Genomic DNA, 16,435 nt, shown 5'->3' with positions numbered 1-16,435 from the left:
CACCCAACATCTACTTTTTGTCTGTATGAATTTGACTCCTCTAGGGACATCATATAAGTGGAATCATATAGGATTCGCCTTTTAGTGTGGCTGGCTTATTTCATTTAGCATAAAGTCCTCAATCTTCATTCATGTTGCCATATATGACAAGATTTCATTCCTTTTTAAGTCAGAGTAATATTCCATGGTAAGTACGTACCACATATTGTTTATATTTCCACATACCAGTGGACATTCAGGCTGCTTCTAGCTTTGTGTTATTGTGAATAATGATGCTATGAACATGGGTGTACACATTTCTTTGAGACCCTGCTTTTAGTTCTTTTAGGTATATGCCCAGAAGTGGAATTATTGAATTACATGGTAATTCTATGTTTCCTTTTTTTTGAGGAACTGTCACACTGTTTTCCACAGTGCCTGCACCATTTTACATTCCCACCAACAATGCACTAAGGTTCTAATTTCTCCACATCCTTGCAAACATTCATTTTATGTATTTTTATTGTTGTTGTTGTTGTAGCTGTCCTAGTGGGTGCGAGATGATATTGCAAAGGTGTTTGATTTGCATTTCCCTATTGACTGGAGATATAGAGTGCCTTTTCATGAGCTTCTTGGCCATTTATGTTTGAAGAAAAGTCTATTCAAGCCCTTTTCCCATGTTTTAATTGAGTTGCTTATTTTTTGTTGTTGACTTGAAGGAGCTCTTTATATATCGTGGATACTAAGCCCCTATTAGGCATGCAATTTGCAAATAATTTCTCTCATTTCATCCATGTGTTGCCTTTTTACTCTGTTAATGGTAGCTTTTGATGCATCAAAGTTGATGTGTTTGTTTTTTAATCATTTCTTTTATTTTGCTCAGTTTCATTCTCTTTGTCCCTCTCATGATCATGCTATGAGAAGGTGGAAGAAAGCTGTTTGCTTTTTTCTAACTCCTTTAGAAACCCAGGTCAGGGTTCACATACCCCTAGGAAGCTTCCCTGATTAGTCCCACTTTATCCACATCTCTCCTGCATCTGAAACTTGCTGCAACTCTGTCTGTAGCTCCTTCTGTGTCTGCCAGCAGGGCCCACCAGCTGGAATCTCTGGCACAGTCTGCCCACTTGCAGACTGTGCAAAGTGCATGAGAAGCCTCTCAGGATGCTCCTTTGGGAGTGCGGACAGGGCGGGAGCAGCTTGGTCTCCTCAGCAAGGGAAGGTCACAAGGTGGTCTCAGAGAAATCGAGAAAGTCACAGACTGATGATGTTGAGCTAGTAGAAAGGAGGCATTTCAATGACGCAGCAGGTCAGAGGAAGCACGGTGAGGTGGGGAAGCAATGTGGGTGTGACAAGGAAGAGAAAATGCTAGAGGGTGTGAGGAGGGTACATAGCAGTGGGTGTTACAAACAAATTGCATGTGATGACACATTGTAGTCTCATGTTTAGTAACCAAATTCAAGTGAATCCTAGTTTCAGTTTTTATGGATTTTGATCATTTCTCACAAGAACCCCATGAGGCCAGCACTTTCAAATGAATTTTCCATTTCATTACACTAAATGCAGTATGACAGCCTCATGGAGACACCGGTATGATTCATGTATAAGAGACACCCAGAGGAGTCAAGTTCACAGACACAGCAAGAGGTTGTTGCAAGGGGCTCCAGGGAGAGGGCAATGGAAAACCATTATTCAATGGGCACAGATTTTTAGTTTTTGCAAGAATCCTGGAATTGCCCAGGGCTGTGTCCTCATCAGGGCCTAGGCCAGGTGAGGCCCAGGTGAATCTGTGGCCCAAGCCTGGCTCGTAACCACTGGGGCATCTTGGCTCCCACATGTGTTTTTTGAGGTGGAAGGATTATGACCAGGGTCAGAACTTCTTTTTGGGGGGTGGGAAGAGCGGCTAGAGTCAGGCTTTAGGTGAGAGGTAAGCTGTGGTTTTGCTTTGAGTTAATGTGGGTTTTGTTTTGTGACCAGGCCACCAGTAGCATTTGCCCTCGGGGTAAGGAGAGGCCTATTAGCACTCCCTCATGTTCCCATGGGCTCCTGCCTACCCGCAGGCGTCTACACCGTGTGCTTCCCCTGGTGCCTTGTTCTCGCTCTATTGTGTCTAAGTTTCTCCTGGTAAATGCCACTTTGAAACGTGTCATTTAGTAACCATTCAGATCTGTGATCCTCAACTGCAGGTGCAGGTTGGAACTTTAAGAATATAATGGTGCCTGAAAAAGGGTCATGGGAGTGAAGCCATGGATACAGTATTTTTAAAGCTTCATAGGTGAATCTAAAGTCAGCCAGAATTCTGCACCACCAAGTTAGACACAAACCACATTGGTAATTCTCCCCCTTGAAGACCCAGAATGTGGGTACGACAAATTCCAGGCATTTGGGAGGGATCAGGGAAGGGTGATCCTGCTGGCCCTTGGCCACCTTGGGGATACTGGTGAGCATGAAGAGACCCCAACACCAGACCACTGGGGGTAGGGGAGACAGCCACAGACACATGAGGAACAGAGAAACCTGCTGCCGCACATGTTTGCAGGTTGCTTTCTGGGCCTAGGAAGGAGATTCTGAGACTGGATTCTGTGGGCACATGATGCTTAGAGGGTGGATCAATGCCATGGCTTTGAAATTAGGACCACTGCCATGCCCCCTGGCCAGACCGTCGGCTGCACACCTGCTGTCTGCAACTCTGAGCTGTGTTTTGGTTTGACTGATGTCCTGGCAGGGGCCTTTGACTTGTGCCTAGTGTGGGGTCTCAGTGACATCACCCTAGTCAGGAGTCCTAGTTTTTGACAGCATGTTTCTCCTTTATTTTCAGATAGTGCACAGGTGTCTGTGGTATGCCGGGAAGACAGCCTTGAAGAGGAATGGATGGGCCTATTGGGGTACCTTTCCAGAATCTCTATTTGCAAAAAGAAGAAAGGTAACCATGGGGGTGGTGTTATCCACTGGGTTTGGAGATTTGGTCTGGGAGGCCTTGGAAAGCTGGGGAGCAGGTTGCCTGGAGGGCTCCTGCTCCTTGAAGCACAAAGGCCCTGTTCAGGAAATCCTGGTAGCTGAGGACATGGTACAGTGTCCTCACTGTACCCAATGCTGTACCCAAACCAAGGGGAGACCATTGAGAGTTTTGGATTTTAAAAGGCATGGGCTTTGTACTACCTAAGGGAGTATCATTACATAAAAATGACTTTCTGGCCCTGGTTGGTGTAGCTCAGTGGCTTGAGTGATGGCCAGCGAACCAAGGGGTCGCCAGTTCAATTCCCAGTCAGGGCACATGCCTGGGTTGCAGGGCAGGTCTGCAGTAGGACGTGTGTGAGAGGCAACAATGCATTGATGTTTCCATCTCCTTCTCCTTCCCTTCCCCTCTTTCTAAAAATAAATAAATAAAATCTTTTAAAAAATGATATTCTGGTTGGGGGCAGCACCCAGACTTTTGGCTGTTCTTCTGCTTAACTGTGTATAGAAAAATGTTGACACCCCAGAATTATACCTGGTTGTGGGGAGGAACTGCACCCCCATTTCTTTGCTCCAGTCACCTCTCCCTAGGGATGACAGGCCTCTGTAGAGAGCTCATCTCAGGGGGACGTGCTTGGGCTTTCCCGGAGTCTCACTTTCTGTCTCTGCTATAGATTACTGTAAGAAATACAGAAATCATGTGAGAAGCAGATTCCAGTGCATTAAAGACAGGAATGCCCGTCTGGGAGAGAGCGTGAACCTCTATAAGCGCTACACCAGGCTGCGGCTCGTCAAGGAGTACCCAAGCCAGCAGGAACGGGAGCAGGAATTCATGGCCATTGGCAGGACTGTGGCCCAGATGCAGGACAGCCCTCTTAGTTCCATAAACTTGGAGTTGCTGTTTGAGTCTGAGGACCCTCACTCAGAGCCTGTGCACACGGTGGTGTTCCAGGGCTCGGCGGGCATCGGCAAGACAATTCTGGCCAGGAAGATCATGCTAGACTGGGCGTCAGAGAAACTGTACCAGGACAGGTTTGACTACCTGTTCTATATCCACTGCCGGGAGGTGAGCCTGGGGACATGCAGGAGCCTGGGGGACCTGATGGCCAGCTGCTGCCCTGACCCCAACCCTCCCCTATGCAAGATCATGAGGAAGCCGGCCAGGATCCTCTTCCTTATGGATGGCTTCGACGAGCTTCAGGGAGCCTTTGATGAGCATGCAGAGGTGCTCTGCGCAGACTGGCAGGAGGTGCAGCGTGTGGACATTGTCCTAAGCAGCCTCATCAGAAAGAAGCTGCTCCCTGAAGCCTCACTGCTCATCACCACGAGGCCTGTGGCCCTGGAGAAGCTGCACCACCTTCTGGACCGTCCGCGGCACGTGGAGATTCTGGGTTTCTCAGAGGCCAAGAAGAAGGAGTATTTCTTTAAATACTTCTCTGATAAGCAGCAGGCCTGGGAAGCCTTTAGGCTGATCCAGGAAAATGACGTCCTCTTCACCATGTGCTTCATCCCCCTGGTCTGCTGGATTGTGTGCACCGGGCTGAAACAGCAGATGGACAGTGGCAAAAGTGTCACCCAGACTTCTAAGACCACCACTGCAGTGTACATCTTCTTCCTCTCCAGCCTGTTGCAGTCTCAAGCAGGGAGCCAGAGGCAGCATGTCTCTGCCAACCTTCGGGGCCTCTGCTCATTGGCTGCGGATGGAATATGGAACCAGAAGATCCTGTTTGAGGAGGGTGACCTCAGGAACCACGGCCTGCAGAAGGCCGATGTGTCTGCGTTCCTGAGGGTGAACCTATTCCAGAAGGAGGTGGACTGTGAGAAGTTCTACAGCTTCATACACATGACTTTCCAGGAGTTCTTTGCTGCCATGTACTACTTGCTGGAGGAGGAGGAGCAGCGGGGGACCAAGAACATACCACAGAGTCCTTGTGAGCTCCCCAGCCGAGATGTGAGAGTCCTTCTTGAAAATTATGGCAAGTTTGAAAAGGGGTATCTGATTTTTGTTGTCCGTTTCCTCTTTGGCCTCATAAATCAGGAGAGAACCTCCTACCTGGAGAAGAAGCTGAGTTGTAAGATTTCCCAGCACATTAGGCTGGAGCTGCTGAGGTGGATTGAGGTACAAGCCAGGGCCCCAACCCTGAGGATGCAGCCCAGCCAGCTAGAGCTATTCTACTGCTTGTACGAGATGCAGGAGGCAGACTTCGTACGCAGGGCCATGTGCCACTTCCCCAGAATGGAGATCAGTCTCTCCACCAGAATGGATCACGTGGTTTCTTCTTTCTGCATCAAGAACTGTTCCAGTGTGCAATTCCTTTCCCTGAGGTGGCTCCATAACTCGCCCAAGGAGGAGGAAGAGGAGGAGGAGGAGGAGGCAGCCAGATACTCCAATGTGGACCAGTGTGTCATCCCAGGCACTCATTCTGCCTCCTCTCATCGGTAAGGAGACTGGACTCAGGCAGGTGGTAGAGCCTGCCCTCCACTTTTCCACCACCTTTCTCTTGGCACTTTCTCCTTCTTCCTGCTTCTCAACTGTCTTTCAAATGCAGTTGCCATAGCTCTGTAATACTGCAGCCACCACCATTGCCAGTAGATCCCTTCATTGGTAGAGACTGATCAGTAGAACAAGGGTAGCTGTATAAGTGGGATGAGAAAAAGCCAAGGAAGCAATAGGGAACTGAGTAAAATGTTTGTAATCTCAAGTCGCTTGCAGTCCACTTGGAGTCTAGTGTGATAATAGCTAGTCAATATTAAAAAGGCAAATGTGGCCCAGCGACTCTGCCCCAGGATCACAGAGGACAGAAGGCCCTCCCACACTGGACACTGGGGGAGGTCTCTCTGGGTGAAGTCTGTGGCTTGACAGATGGGGGATGGGGTGAGGGTGAGTGGAGAGGAGGGAGAGGGATTTGGGCAGTGGGTCTGGTGAGAACAACACATGAATGTGTTCTGAGGAAGAGTGTGTGCAGGAGACAATGGGGAGGGACAGGGCTTCATTAAAGAAATGTGAAAAGGGGAAACTGAGGAAAACAGGGCTAGAGGGGAGAGAGTGCTCCAAGGCCCCACACTGTGCTTGCAACCAGGCAGCAGCCACCAGCAGTGCCACCTTCAGGGTCTGTTTGCCCATGTGCAGGGTTTGGGCACCCAAGGCTGCACTGGCAGGCAGTGGAGCAGCTGTTACCTGACTTCTGAAGTCCCCCTGGGGACTGCCACAGCCCCAGAAGCTGTGGGAAGGTGGCTGCTCTGTGAGGGCATGGGTGTGACCTCTGAAGGAGACACTAGACGTGGGACAAAATTAAGGAGAATGGAGGCTGGACCCTTTCATCAGCAGCAATGAATTTTCAACTCCTTTTCTCTGCTTCTCCAGCACCTTTATTGTCTGGTTTCCAAGGACCACTCCCTGGGGCTTCAGCAGTGGCTAAGACCAAGGTCCTGCTCACAGCAACTTAAGGTTCCCTTGTGGGGACAGCTGGGAGTCTCAGGCAGACTGAGGAAGTTGGGCTATGGCAAGAACACTTGCAGAGTGCACCTGAGGCTCCAAGAGGAGCCCCCAGCTGGCTGCTCCTGAAGGATGGGGTGTGAGAAGGCTCAGAGGGTGGGAAGTGGGAAAGCAATATATATTTCCATGGTGGCAAGTAGTTTAGAATAGCTAGAAAGAATATAGGGAAGGTAAAGAGAGAGAGTGAGAGAAGGAGACCCACTCACTGGAGCCCTAAAAGCAAGGCTGAGAAAACAAGAGGCCTGACCAAGCCTGCATGACTGTGAGGAAGCTCATAAAGACTCACAGAGACACGGTGGGTGGAAAGCCTGCCATTGTTTCTCCAGATCCCAGCTCCCTTCCTCTGAGGGCAGGTGCTTGCTTCGTGTGTTCTAGAACCTTCTAGGCACCACGGCAGGGGTACCCACCCAGTGCCAGTTAGAAGTGCTGGCCCAACCCTAGACCCGTGGAGTCAGAGTCTGTATTTGAATGAGACTGTACATTGGAATCACCAGGAAGTCTTAGAAATACTGATAAGTCTGGTCCACATTATTCCCAGGATGTTGCCTGGCCTAGGGATCTTTGAGAACACTTCTGCCACCCTCATGTGGCTGGGGTGAGAACTGCTCTCTGTGTCGCTTAGCAGAGGGACAGCTCAGTCACAGGGGCTGGCAGTGGGTGGGGTGGGGGGGCACCTGAAGGAGGGCCACAGGGGGTTTGCAGTCAGCCAAAGTCACAGGCTCACAGCATCTCTGTGTAATGTGCAGAGCAGTCTCAACCCAGGTCCCTGCCCCCACTCATCCTCCACAGACAGCCTGTGGTTCGCTCACTTCTCATTGCTGGGAGGCCTTTGTCTCAGCGGGTGTCAGCCACTCCTGGCCCCTTAGCTTGTTTGCTGTACTTGCAGGCTGATTTTATTCTCACTTTACTCCTTCCTTCCAATTTCTAGGGTGGCAAACTGCTGTCTCCCTTCCAGTTTTTGCCAGGGCCTCTTCTCTGTCCTGAGCACGAAGCAGAACCTCACAGACTTGAACCTCAGTGACAATCCTCTGGGGGATGCAGGGGTGAAGATATTGTGTGAAATGCTCCAGAATCCTGGCTCTAACATTCAGAGATTGTGGTAAGGACCTGTGTGTGTGTGTGTGTGTGTGTGTGTGTGTGTGTGTGTGTGTGTGTGTGTGTGACAGCAAGACAGAGGACTGGACAAAGATGTCAGGGGCCAGATCAGTGGCTCTTGGTTTCTTAGGGCCTCCATCACACTGTGTCACAGGCCAGGGGCTTAAACAACAGACACTTATTTCCCACAGCCCTGGAGGCTGGAAGTGCGAGGCGAAGTTGTGTGGAGGGCAAACTCCCTCTGAGGCCTGTCCCCTCGGGTGTGGCTGATGTCTTCCTCCGGGCCCGTGCAGGTCTGTCTCCTTGTCGTAAAAGGATGCCAGGTATGTCAGATTAGAGGCTACTCTAGTAACCTCATGTTAACTCCCTTACCTCTTTAAAGGCCTAATCTCCAAATGCAGCCACATTCTGAGGTCCTAGAGGTTAAGACATCACTGTATGAATTTTTTTGTGGGGGACACAGTTCAGCACATGACAAGGGAGAAAGCAGAATGGACTGGAGTCCGGTTACTTAGGAAACATCAGATAGAGAGGGACAAAAGGGAACTGAAAACAGGTGGTAAAAAGGGATGATCTCCAGTGTCTTCCATTTCCTCACAGGTCATGCTTATGGGTGGGAATCTGAGAGTTTCATCACATACAGAGAAGGCTGGAGCCCCTGAGCACATTTTGTGTGGATTGACTTGTCCCTCAGAAACCCCTGGTAGCTTTGTTCTGAGCGTGTGCTTTGAACCCACTCACAGATCAGGCTTGTGTGCCTGAGTGGAGCACGTGGTGTTTGGGCCGTCCCTGCAGCTCATAATACAGCTGCTTGGTGACCAGCCCAGCACTCGAATGCCTTCCTTCTGTCTTGTTCATTATACCCACCCCATCCCTGGTTTTCTCAGTTTTACCTCCTTTACAAGCCATGGTCCCCTTTCCTCATCCTCACTCCATCAGCTCAGGCCCAACAACCACAGCCACTTGCTTGGACAGTGTGATGGCTTCCAAGACCAGTGGCTTCCCAGGCAGGGTTTGTGTGGGTCTGGCTGCTGTCCCCGCGGTGACTGAGCAGCGTCTGGGTGCATGTTTCTGCTCAGATGTATGCACCGAAGGGAGAGCAGCTGTTTGCTCTCCCTCCAACCCTTGTCAGGGCAGAAATCAGAGAGGTGACTCTACCTTCATCATGATTTTCCACTCTTAAATGCTTTTGCACTTTGCTCTTTTGATAAATTACAAATCTTTGTAATTTTGGCTTTGAAGGCCCTGGCTGGGTTTGGTACTTCCCTGACTCTCTGCTCACCAGCCCCCACTGCTGCTTCTATCCCCATTGCCCCTGTGGGTGTCCCTGTGGGATTCCAGGGACAGAGACATGAGCAGGAACACATGGGTGGTGATGAGGTGCTTTGTAGGTACTTACAGGTTAACTGCCCACTTGCTCCTGGAGCTGGTGTGGAGGTGGGAAAGAAGGTAGGGGGTCCAGAAAGCTCTGGGACAGCTGCACTGCTGGCGTGGAAAGGAGCTGAGCTGTTTATTATTCTTGTTCCTACAACAAGGACAAATCATTGTTATTGTTGTAGTGTGTGTGTGTACATGCATGCACACTTGTGAATGTGAGCATGTATGTGAGTGCATGTACATGTGTCGGTATAAAACAAATCAAGAATCAGCCACTTGCTCCCTCTGTGTGGAAGGGGTCTGGGATGGCAACACTAAGCAGAACAGCAGGATGAGGTTGGCAAAAAGACGGTGATGACCCCTAGAAAGTTCAGCGTCTGTGTGAGGGAGTTCACTGCCCTTTTTATCTACAGAACAGGAACGTGTTACTTACGTATTTGACACCTGACCATCGTTGAGGAAGGGAGTTCACTGCTGGGGCTCAGCAGTGTGTCCCTTCCCTATATGTCTTGGGCCATATTCAGGTTCTGATAAGATGACACTTTCCAAAAAAAATTCATTGTGATTTTCCCTTTGTAATATGAGAACACAAGGACCTGTTTGGGCTCCAAACACTCGCGCAGACGGGAGGCAGCACAGGTAATGTGCGTTCTGTGTTCTGACACTTTTGCTCATGTGCTTGGCTCCAGGTTGAGGCGGTGCCGCCTTTCCCACCTCTGCTGCTCCCACCTTGCCACCGCACTGAGTGGCTCTGTGTCACTGTTGGAGTTGGATCTGAGCCACAATGCCCTGGCGCACCGCGGGCTCCGGCTCCTGTGTGTGGGACTGCGGTGTGCTTTCTGCCCCTTGGAGAAACTATGGTGAGTAAGCTGAGGCTTCAGTGAGCTTCAGGCTGAGCGCTTGTGCACAGACAGTCGGCCGTGGCTCACCTTTGGGTGTTGGTCAGGTAGTGTTGCTGGGGGAAAGGCCACATACTGAGCCCTGGATGGGAAACTTGGACAAAGGAATTATGTTGCTTTAAAGGTATTCACAGCCCCGCTGAAAATACACAGCCAGTGTAAGCACTGCTCTAGAAGGGTCTTAGGACTCTTCTTGATTATAAACCAAACCAAACCAAACCAAACCAAACCAAACCAAACCAAACCAGAAAACATGTGCTGGTGAGAATGTGGGGAAATTTGAAATCTTACATATAGCTGGTAGGAATGTTAAATGGCCCAGCTGCTGCAGAAACCAGTGTGTCAGTTCCTTAAAAAAATTAAATATAGAATTACCAAATGACTTAGCCATTTCAAGTCTTGGGATCTATCCCAAGGAATTGAAATGAGGCATTCAAACAGGTATTTGTATACCCATTTCCACAGCAGTGTTATTTGCAATAGCCAAAGGGTGGAGGCAACCCAAGTGCCCATAGATGAATATATAGATTTTTAAAATGTGATATATGCACAAATATAGTCTTAAAAGGAGTTGTGACACATGATACAACACGGGAAAACCTTGAAGACATTATACTAAGTAAAATAAGCCAGACACAACAGGATAAATTCTGTACAATCCACTTACACAAATGAGGCCCCTAGAGTGGTGTGAGTCATAGAGACAAAAAGTAGAAGGGTAGGTGCCAGGGGCTTGGGGAGGGGAACTGGGAATTCTTGTTTCAAGGGGACAGTGTCAGTTTGGGAAAATGGAGAAGTTCTGGAGATGGACTGTGGGGATGGTTGCATAACAATGTGAATGTACTTAATGCCACTGAGCTGTATGGTTAAAAAGGGTTATGATGGCAAGTTGTATGTTGTGCATATTCAACACAATAATAAATGTTGGGAGCTGAGAAGATGTTGAAGAAGCTTCTTGGGCTTAGAAGGTCACAAGCAGAAAAGGAAATCAAAAGCTAATATAGAGCTTGGATGTACTCTCCCTGTGTGTGGCTTGGACTAGAGGTGGTGACGGGACACATGCTTCTGGGTTCACAGCAGAGTGGGTGACAGGTATGTTGACATTCTGCCATCTCTGCTGAAGGTTGATCAACTGCTGTCTCACGTCGGCCTGCTGTGCAGATCTTGCATCCATCCTGACCACCAGCCAGTCCCTGACCAGACTCTACGTGGGGGAAAATGCTCTGGGTGACTCGGGAGTTAGAATGCTGTGTGAAAAAGCCAAGCATCCACAATGTAAGCTGCAGAAACTGGGGTAAGTGTTCATGGTATCTCAGTAGAAAAGCAACTTTTTTCAAAGTTGCATTATTGGGAAATTTGGGGCTTACTCAGGTAGAATTGAGGGTAGAGAACAAAGGAGACAATTTCTGAAAGGGTTTGAAGATACTACCTACTGCTAGTAAGGTATTTATGACTATAGAGTTGGAGACTCAGAGTCGAAAAAAATCCAAGAGATTGTGTCTCTCAGTTCTCCACTTGCTTTTAAAACATTTATGGGGATAGTCACCTGTTTTATGTGTGAACACTTCTATGCAAGTCAGCCACTGCTGCAAAATGTGGCCACTGCTGCACACTGTGGCCACTTCAGTAGGAGGGAGTTCTTATCCTGACAGGGCTACTATGTTGGGTTCTGTGCATTGGTTCTGCTCCTAAGGGTTCTGCTGCCGCAGGTTGGGGGTTGCTGGTCCCAATGCCCAGGGCTGCAGGTCCACACTTGTCCCCACCAAGCCCAGGAGGAGGACCAGGGCCCAGGGCTGCCGTGACATTACCCTGGCATCTGAGGCTCCAGTAATCTAGTTTAGCCTCTGTCCCCATCCAGCCCTTGATGGGTGCTGTGCTTTAGCCTGTGCAGCTGCTAGAGAGACGGGCTTTTTCAGGCTTCCCTGTATTTCCTTGGGCTTGGGAGAGAGCAGGCTTTCTTTCCAATTGTCCAATATCATTTTTGGCTTTTCCTGGGCTTGCATCCTTATCTTATCCAATCCTACCCAATCTTTTCCCCGATTTTCTCAGGTGTGTCTCCTATCCTTTATGGTTGCCATCTTGGCTCTTACTGTGCCTCCCTCATAGTAGAAGGAACTCCTCATGCATCTCTTCCTTCCCCCTCCTAATCCGGGGGACTGGCCACTTGTTTCCTGGGATGATTGGAAACCTAGTTTTTTTCTGCCCACTCAGGTTAATCCATTTATTTGAAGGAGCAATTCCAGGTATTCCCTGGAGTGTCTGAAACTGTATTTTCTCAACTTTATCAGGCTAAGCCAGTTTTCTCCCTTCTCTTTTGTTAATACCATAGTAGCTGCTGACACTAACATTATCCCTTTATAATGAACTGGTGATCTAGTAAGTAACACGTTTCTCTGAGTTCTGTGGCCAGTCTAGCACATTAATTAAACCCAAGGAGAAGTTGTGGGACCCTCTGATTTACAATTGGTTGGTCAGAGGTGATGGTGCAGCTGGCACCTGAAGGGAGCCAGGCAGCATGCAGGCTTGCAGGACTGAACCCCAGCCTGCGGAATCTGATATTGTCTCTGGGCAGATAGTGTCAGAACTAAGCTGAATTTTTGGACACCCTGCTTATATCTGAGAACTGTTTGTTGATGTAGGTACCCCTCCCCCATGTTAGAAATGAGGTCTCAGAACAGCTAAAAGGAGAGATTGTTGTGTTGTCTTGGAGAACTCACTCCTTGTATCATTGTGTAATGTCCCTCTTTATTCCTGATAACTTTCATTGCTGTGAAGGCTGTGCTGCCCGAAATTAATTAATGTAGCTGTTTCTGCTTTTTAAAAAAATTTTTCATGCTTTATTGAGGTATGATGGATCAATAAAAATCATACACACTTAATAAGTACAACATGATGTTTTGATATGTATATGTATACATTGTGAATTAATTTCCACAAATGGTTCATCACTTCACATCCTTACCTTTTTCTTTGTAGTAACAACACTTGAGCTCTATTTTCTTAGCAAATAGCAGGCATATAATGTATTGCCATCAACTACAGCAATCATCCTGCACACAGGTCTAGAGCGCTACTGGTGTTCTAACCCAGAGTTTCTGCCCTTTGATCAGTCTCCCTCCCTCACCACCAGCCCCAGTAACGACCACCCAACTCTGTTACTGAGAGTTTGCCTTCTGTTTTTAGGTTCCACATGTGTGTGTGATTGTGCAACACTTGTCTTACTTTGTCTGACTTACCTAATTTAGCATAATATCCCCTCGGTTCATCCATGTTGTTACAGATGGCAGAATTTCATTTTTTAAATTGTTTTTTATTTAATTATTTTTCAAGTACAGTTTTCTGCCTTTTATTCCCTTCCCAGCCCACCCCCTATGCTCCCCACCTCCCTCCCATTTCCTCCCCCTGCCTTAGTTTTTGTCCATGTGTCCTTTATACTTGTTCCTGTGAATCCTTCCCCTTTACCCCTGAAATTCTCTCCCCTCTCCCCTCTGGTCCCTGTCAGTCTGTTCTGTATTTCACTGTCTTTGGTTATATTTTGTTTGCTTGTTTGTTTTGTTAGGTTCCTGTTAAAGGTGAGATCATATGGTATTTGTCTTTCACCGCTTGGCTTATTTCACTCAGCATAATGCTTTCTAGTTCCATCCATGCTGTTGCAAAGGGTAGGAGCTCCTTCTTTCTTTCTGCTGCATAGAATTCCATTGTGTAAATGTACTATAGTTTTTGGATCCATTCATTTACTGATGGGCACCTAGGTTGCTTCAAACACTTGGCTATTGTAAATTGTGCTGCTATGAACATTGGGGTGCAAGGTTCTTTTGGTGTTTCGGGGTTCTTAGGATATACTCCCAAAAGTGGGATTGCTGGGTCAAAAGGCAGGTCCATTTTTAGTTTTCTTAGAAAATTCCATACTGTTTTCCATAATGGTTGTACCTGTCTGCAATCCCACCAACAGTGAACTAGGGCCCCCTTTACCCCCCAACCTTTCCAACATTTGTTGTTTGTTGCTTTGTTTATGATGGCCATTCTGACTGGTGTAAAGTGGTATCTCATTGTGGTTTTAATTTGCATCTCTCTGATAGCTAGCAATATTGAGCATCTTTTCATGTGTCTCTGGATCCTCTCTATGTTCTCCTTGGAGAAGTGTCTGTTCAAGTCCTTTGCCCATTTTTTAATTGGGTTGGTTGTCTTCTTAGAGTGGAGTCATGTGAGTTCTTTGTATATTTTGGAGATTAAACCTTTGTCTGAGGTATCATTGGCTAGTATATTTTCCCAAACAGTTGGTTCTCTTTTTATCTTAATACTATTTTCTTTAGCCATGCAGAAGCTTTTTATTTTGATGAGATCCCATTTGTTTATTCTTTCCTTTATGTCCCTTTCGCTAGGGGACATATCAGTAAAAATGTTGCTGTGTGAAATATCTGAGATTTTCCTGCCAATGTTCTCCTCTAGGACTTTAATGGTGTCACAGCTTATATTTAAGTCTTTTATCCACCTTGAATTTATTTTGGTGTATGGCGTAAGTCTGTGCTCAAGTTTCATTTTTTTGCACGTAGCTGTCCAGTTCTCCCAACATCATTTGTTGAGAGGCTATCTTTACTCCATTTTATGTTACTGCCCCCTTTGTCAAATATTAATTGACTGTAGAGACTTGGGTTTATTTCTGGGCTCTCTGTTCTGTTCCATTGGTCTATGTGCCTGTTTTTATGCCAGTGCTAGGCTGTTTTGATTACAGTGGCCTTGTAATATGGTTTGGTAACAGGTATTGTGATCCCTCCTACTTTGTTCTTCTGTCTCAAAATTGCAGTTGCTATTTGGGGTCGTTTATGGTTCCATATAAATTTTTGAAGTGTTTCTTCTATGTCTTCAAAATATGCCATTGGTATTCTAGTAGGTTTTGCATTAAATCTGTAAATTGCTTTGGGTCATATGGACATTTTGATTATGTGAATTTTTCCAATCCATAAACACTGTATTTGTTTCCATTTGTTTGTGTCTTCCTTGATTTCTTTCTTCAGTGTTGTGTAGTTTTCTGTATACAGATCTTTTACCTCCTTGGTTAGGTTTATTCCCAGATATTTTATTTTTCTTTTTGCTATATCAAATGTTTTTTTTTTATTTCTGATTCTGCTGATTCACTGTTAGTATACAAAAATGCCTTTGATTTCTGGATATTGACTTTGTATTCCACTGTTTTGCCAAATTCATTTATTATGTTGAGCAGTTTTTGGGTAGAGTCTATAGGATTTTCCGTGTACACTATCATGTGATCTGCAAACAATGACAGTTTTGCTTCCTCCTTTCCGATTTGGATGCCTTTTATTTCCTTTTCTTGTCTGATCGCTGTGGCTAAAACTTCCAATACTATATTGACAAGAAGTGGTAAAAGCGGACAACCTTGTCTTGTTCCTGATCTTAGTAAAAAAGCTTTTAGCTTTTACCCATTGAGTATGATGTTGGCTGTAGGTCTCTCATATATGGCCTTTATTATATTGAGGAATGCTCCCTCTATTCTCACTGTGCTGAGTGTTTTTTATCATAAATGGGTGTTGTACCTTATCAGAAGCTTTTCCGCATCTCTTGACATGATCATGTGATTTTTGTCTTTGCTTTTGTTTATGTGATGTATTACATTTGCTGATTTGCAGATATTGAACCATCCTTGCATCCCTGGGATGAATCCCACTTGGTCATGGTATATGATCTTTTTAATGTATTGCTGGATGTGATTCGCTAATATTATACTAAGGATTTTAGCATCTATGTTCATCAGAGATATTGGCCTGAAGTTTTCTTTCTTTGTTGTGTCTTTATCTGGTTTTGGAATTAGGATGATGCTGGCTTCATACAAAGAGTTTGGGAGTCTTCCATCATTTTGGATTTTTTTGGAATAGTCTGTGAAGAATAGGGGTTAGCTCTTCCTTAAATGCTTTGTAGACATCTCGTGTGAAACCATCTAGTCCAGGGCTTTTGTGTGTTGGGAATTTTCTGATTACTGCTTCAATTTCATTTGCTGTTATTGGTCTGTTCAGGCTTTCTGTTTTTTCTTCATTGAGTTTTAGAAGATTATATTTTTCTAGAAATTTGTCCATTTCCCCTAGGTTTTCAAATTTCTTGGCATACAGTTCTTCATAGTAATTTCTTACAATCCCTTCTATTTCTGTGGTGTCAGTTGTAATCTCTCCTCTTTCATTTCTGATTGTGTTTATTTGTGTCCTCTCTCTTCTTTTCTTGATGAGCCTAATTAAACGCTTGTTGATTTTGTTTATCTTTTCAAAAAACCAGCTCCTGGATTCATTGATCCTTAGAATTGTGCTTTTAGTCTCTATGTCAATAATTCTGTTCTGATCTTGAATATTTTTATCCTTCTACTTGCTCTGGGCTGTCTTTGTTGTTGTTCCTTGAGTTCTTGCAGGTATAGGGTTAGGTTGTTTGTTTGAATGTTTCTATCTTTTTTAAATAGGCCTGCATTGCTATGAACTTCCCTCTCAGGACTGCCTTTTCTGTGTTCCATAACTTTTGGGTTGTTGTAAGATTGTTTTCATTTGTTTCCATAAACTTTTTGACTTCTTCCCTAATTTCATTCTTGACCCATTCATTGTTTAATAGCATGCCATTCAATCTCCATGATTTTAAGTGT

At 46.2% G+C, this 16,435-nt stretch overlaps 1 protein-coding gene across 2 annotated transcripts in view; it reads left to right on the top strand.

The window, feature by feature from the left end:
• The window catches only part of NLRP3 (NLR family pyrin domain containing 3), a 61,752-nt gene that overhangs the window by 32,149 nt on the left and 13,168 nt on the right, over nucleotides 1-16,435 (top strand). For both annotated transcript variants that reach the window (XM_053667072.1, XM_037148412.2), the window contains 5 exons: nucleotides 2,795-2,899; nucleotides 3,606-5,370; nucleotides 7,356-7,526; nucleotides 9,589-9,759; nucleotides 10,922-11,092. In XM_053667072.1, coding sequence (XP_053523047.1) covers nucleotides 2,795-2,899; nucleotides 3,606-5,370; nucleotides 7,356-7,526; nucleotides 9,589-9,759; nucleotides 10,922-11,092 — 2,383 coding nt within the window. The remainder of the gene's footprint in view (nucleotides 1-2,794; nucleotides 2,900-3,605; nucleotides 5,371-7,355; nucleotides 7,527-9,588; nucleotides 9,760-10,921; nucleotides 11,093-16,435) is intronic.

Source organism: Artibeus jamaicensis, unplaced genomic scaffold (genome assembly GCF_021234435.1).
Source record: "Artibeus jamaicensis isolate MK-2021 breed Jamaican fruit bat unplaced genomic scaffold, CSHL_Jam_final contig_1285, whole genome shotgun sequence".
NCBI classification, from domain to species: domain Eukaryota; kingdom Metazoa; phylum Chordata; class Mammalia; order Chiroptera; family Phyllostomidae; genus Artibeus; species Artibeus jamaicensis.
This window is presented reverse-complemented; position numbering and strand designations above follow the sequence as displayed.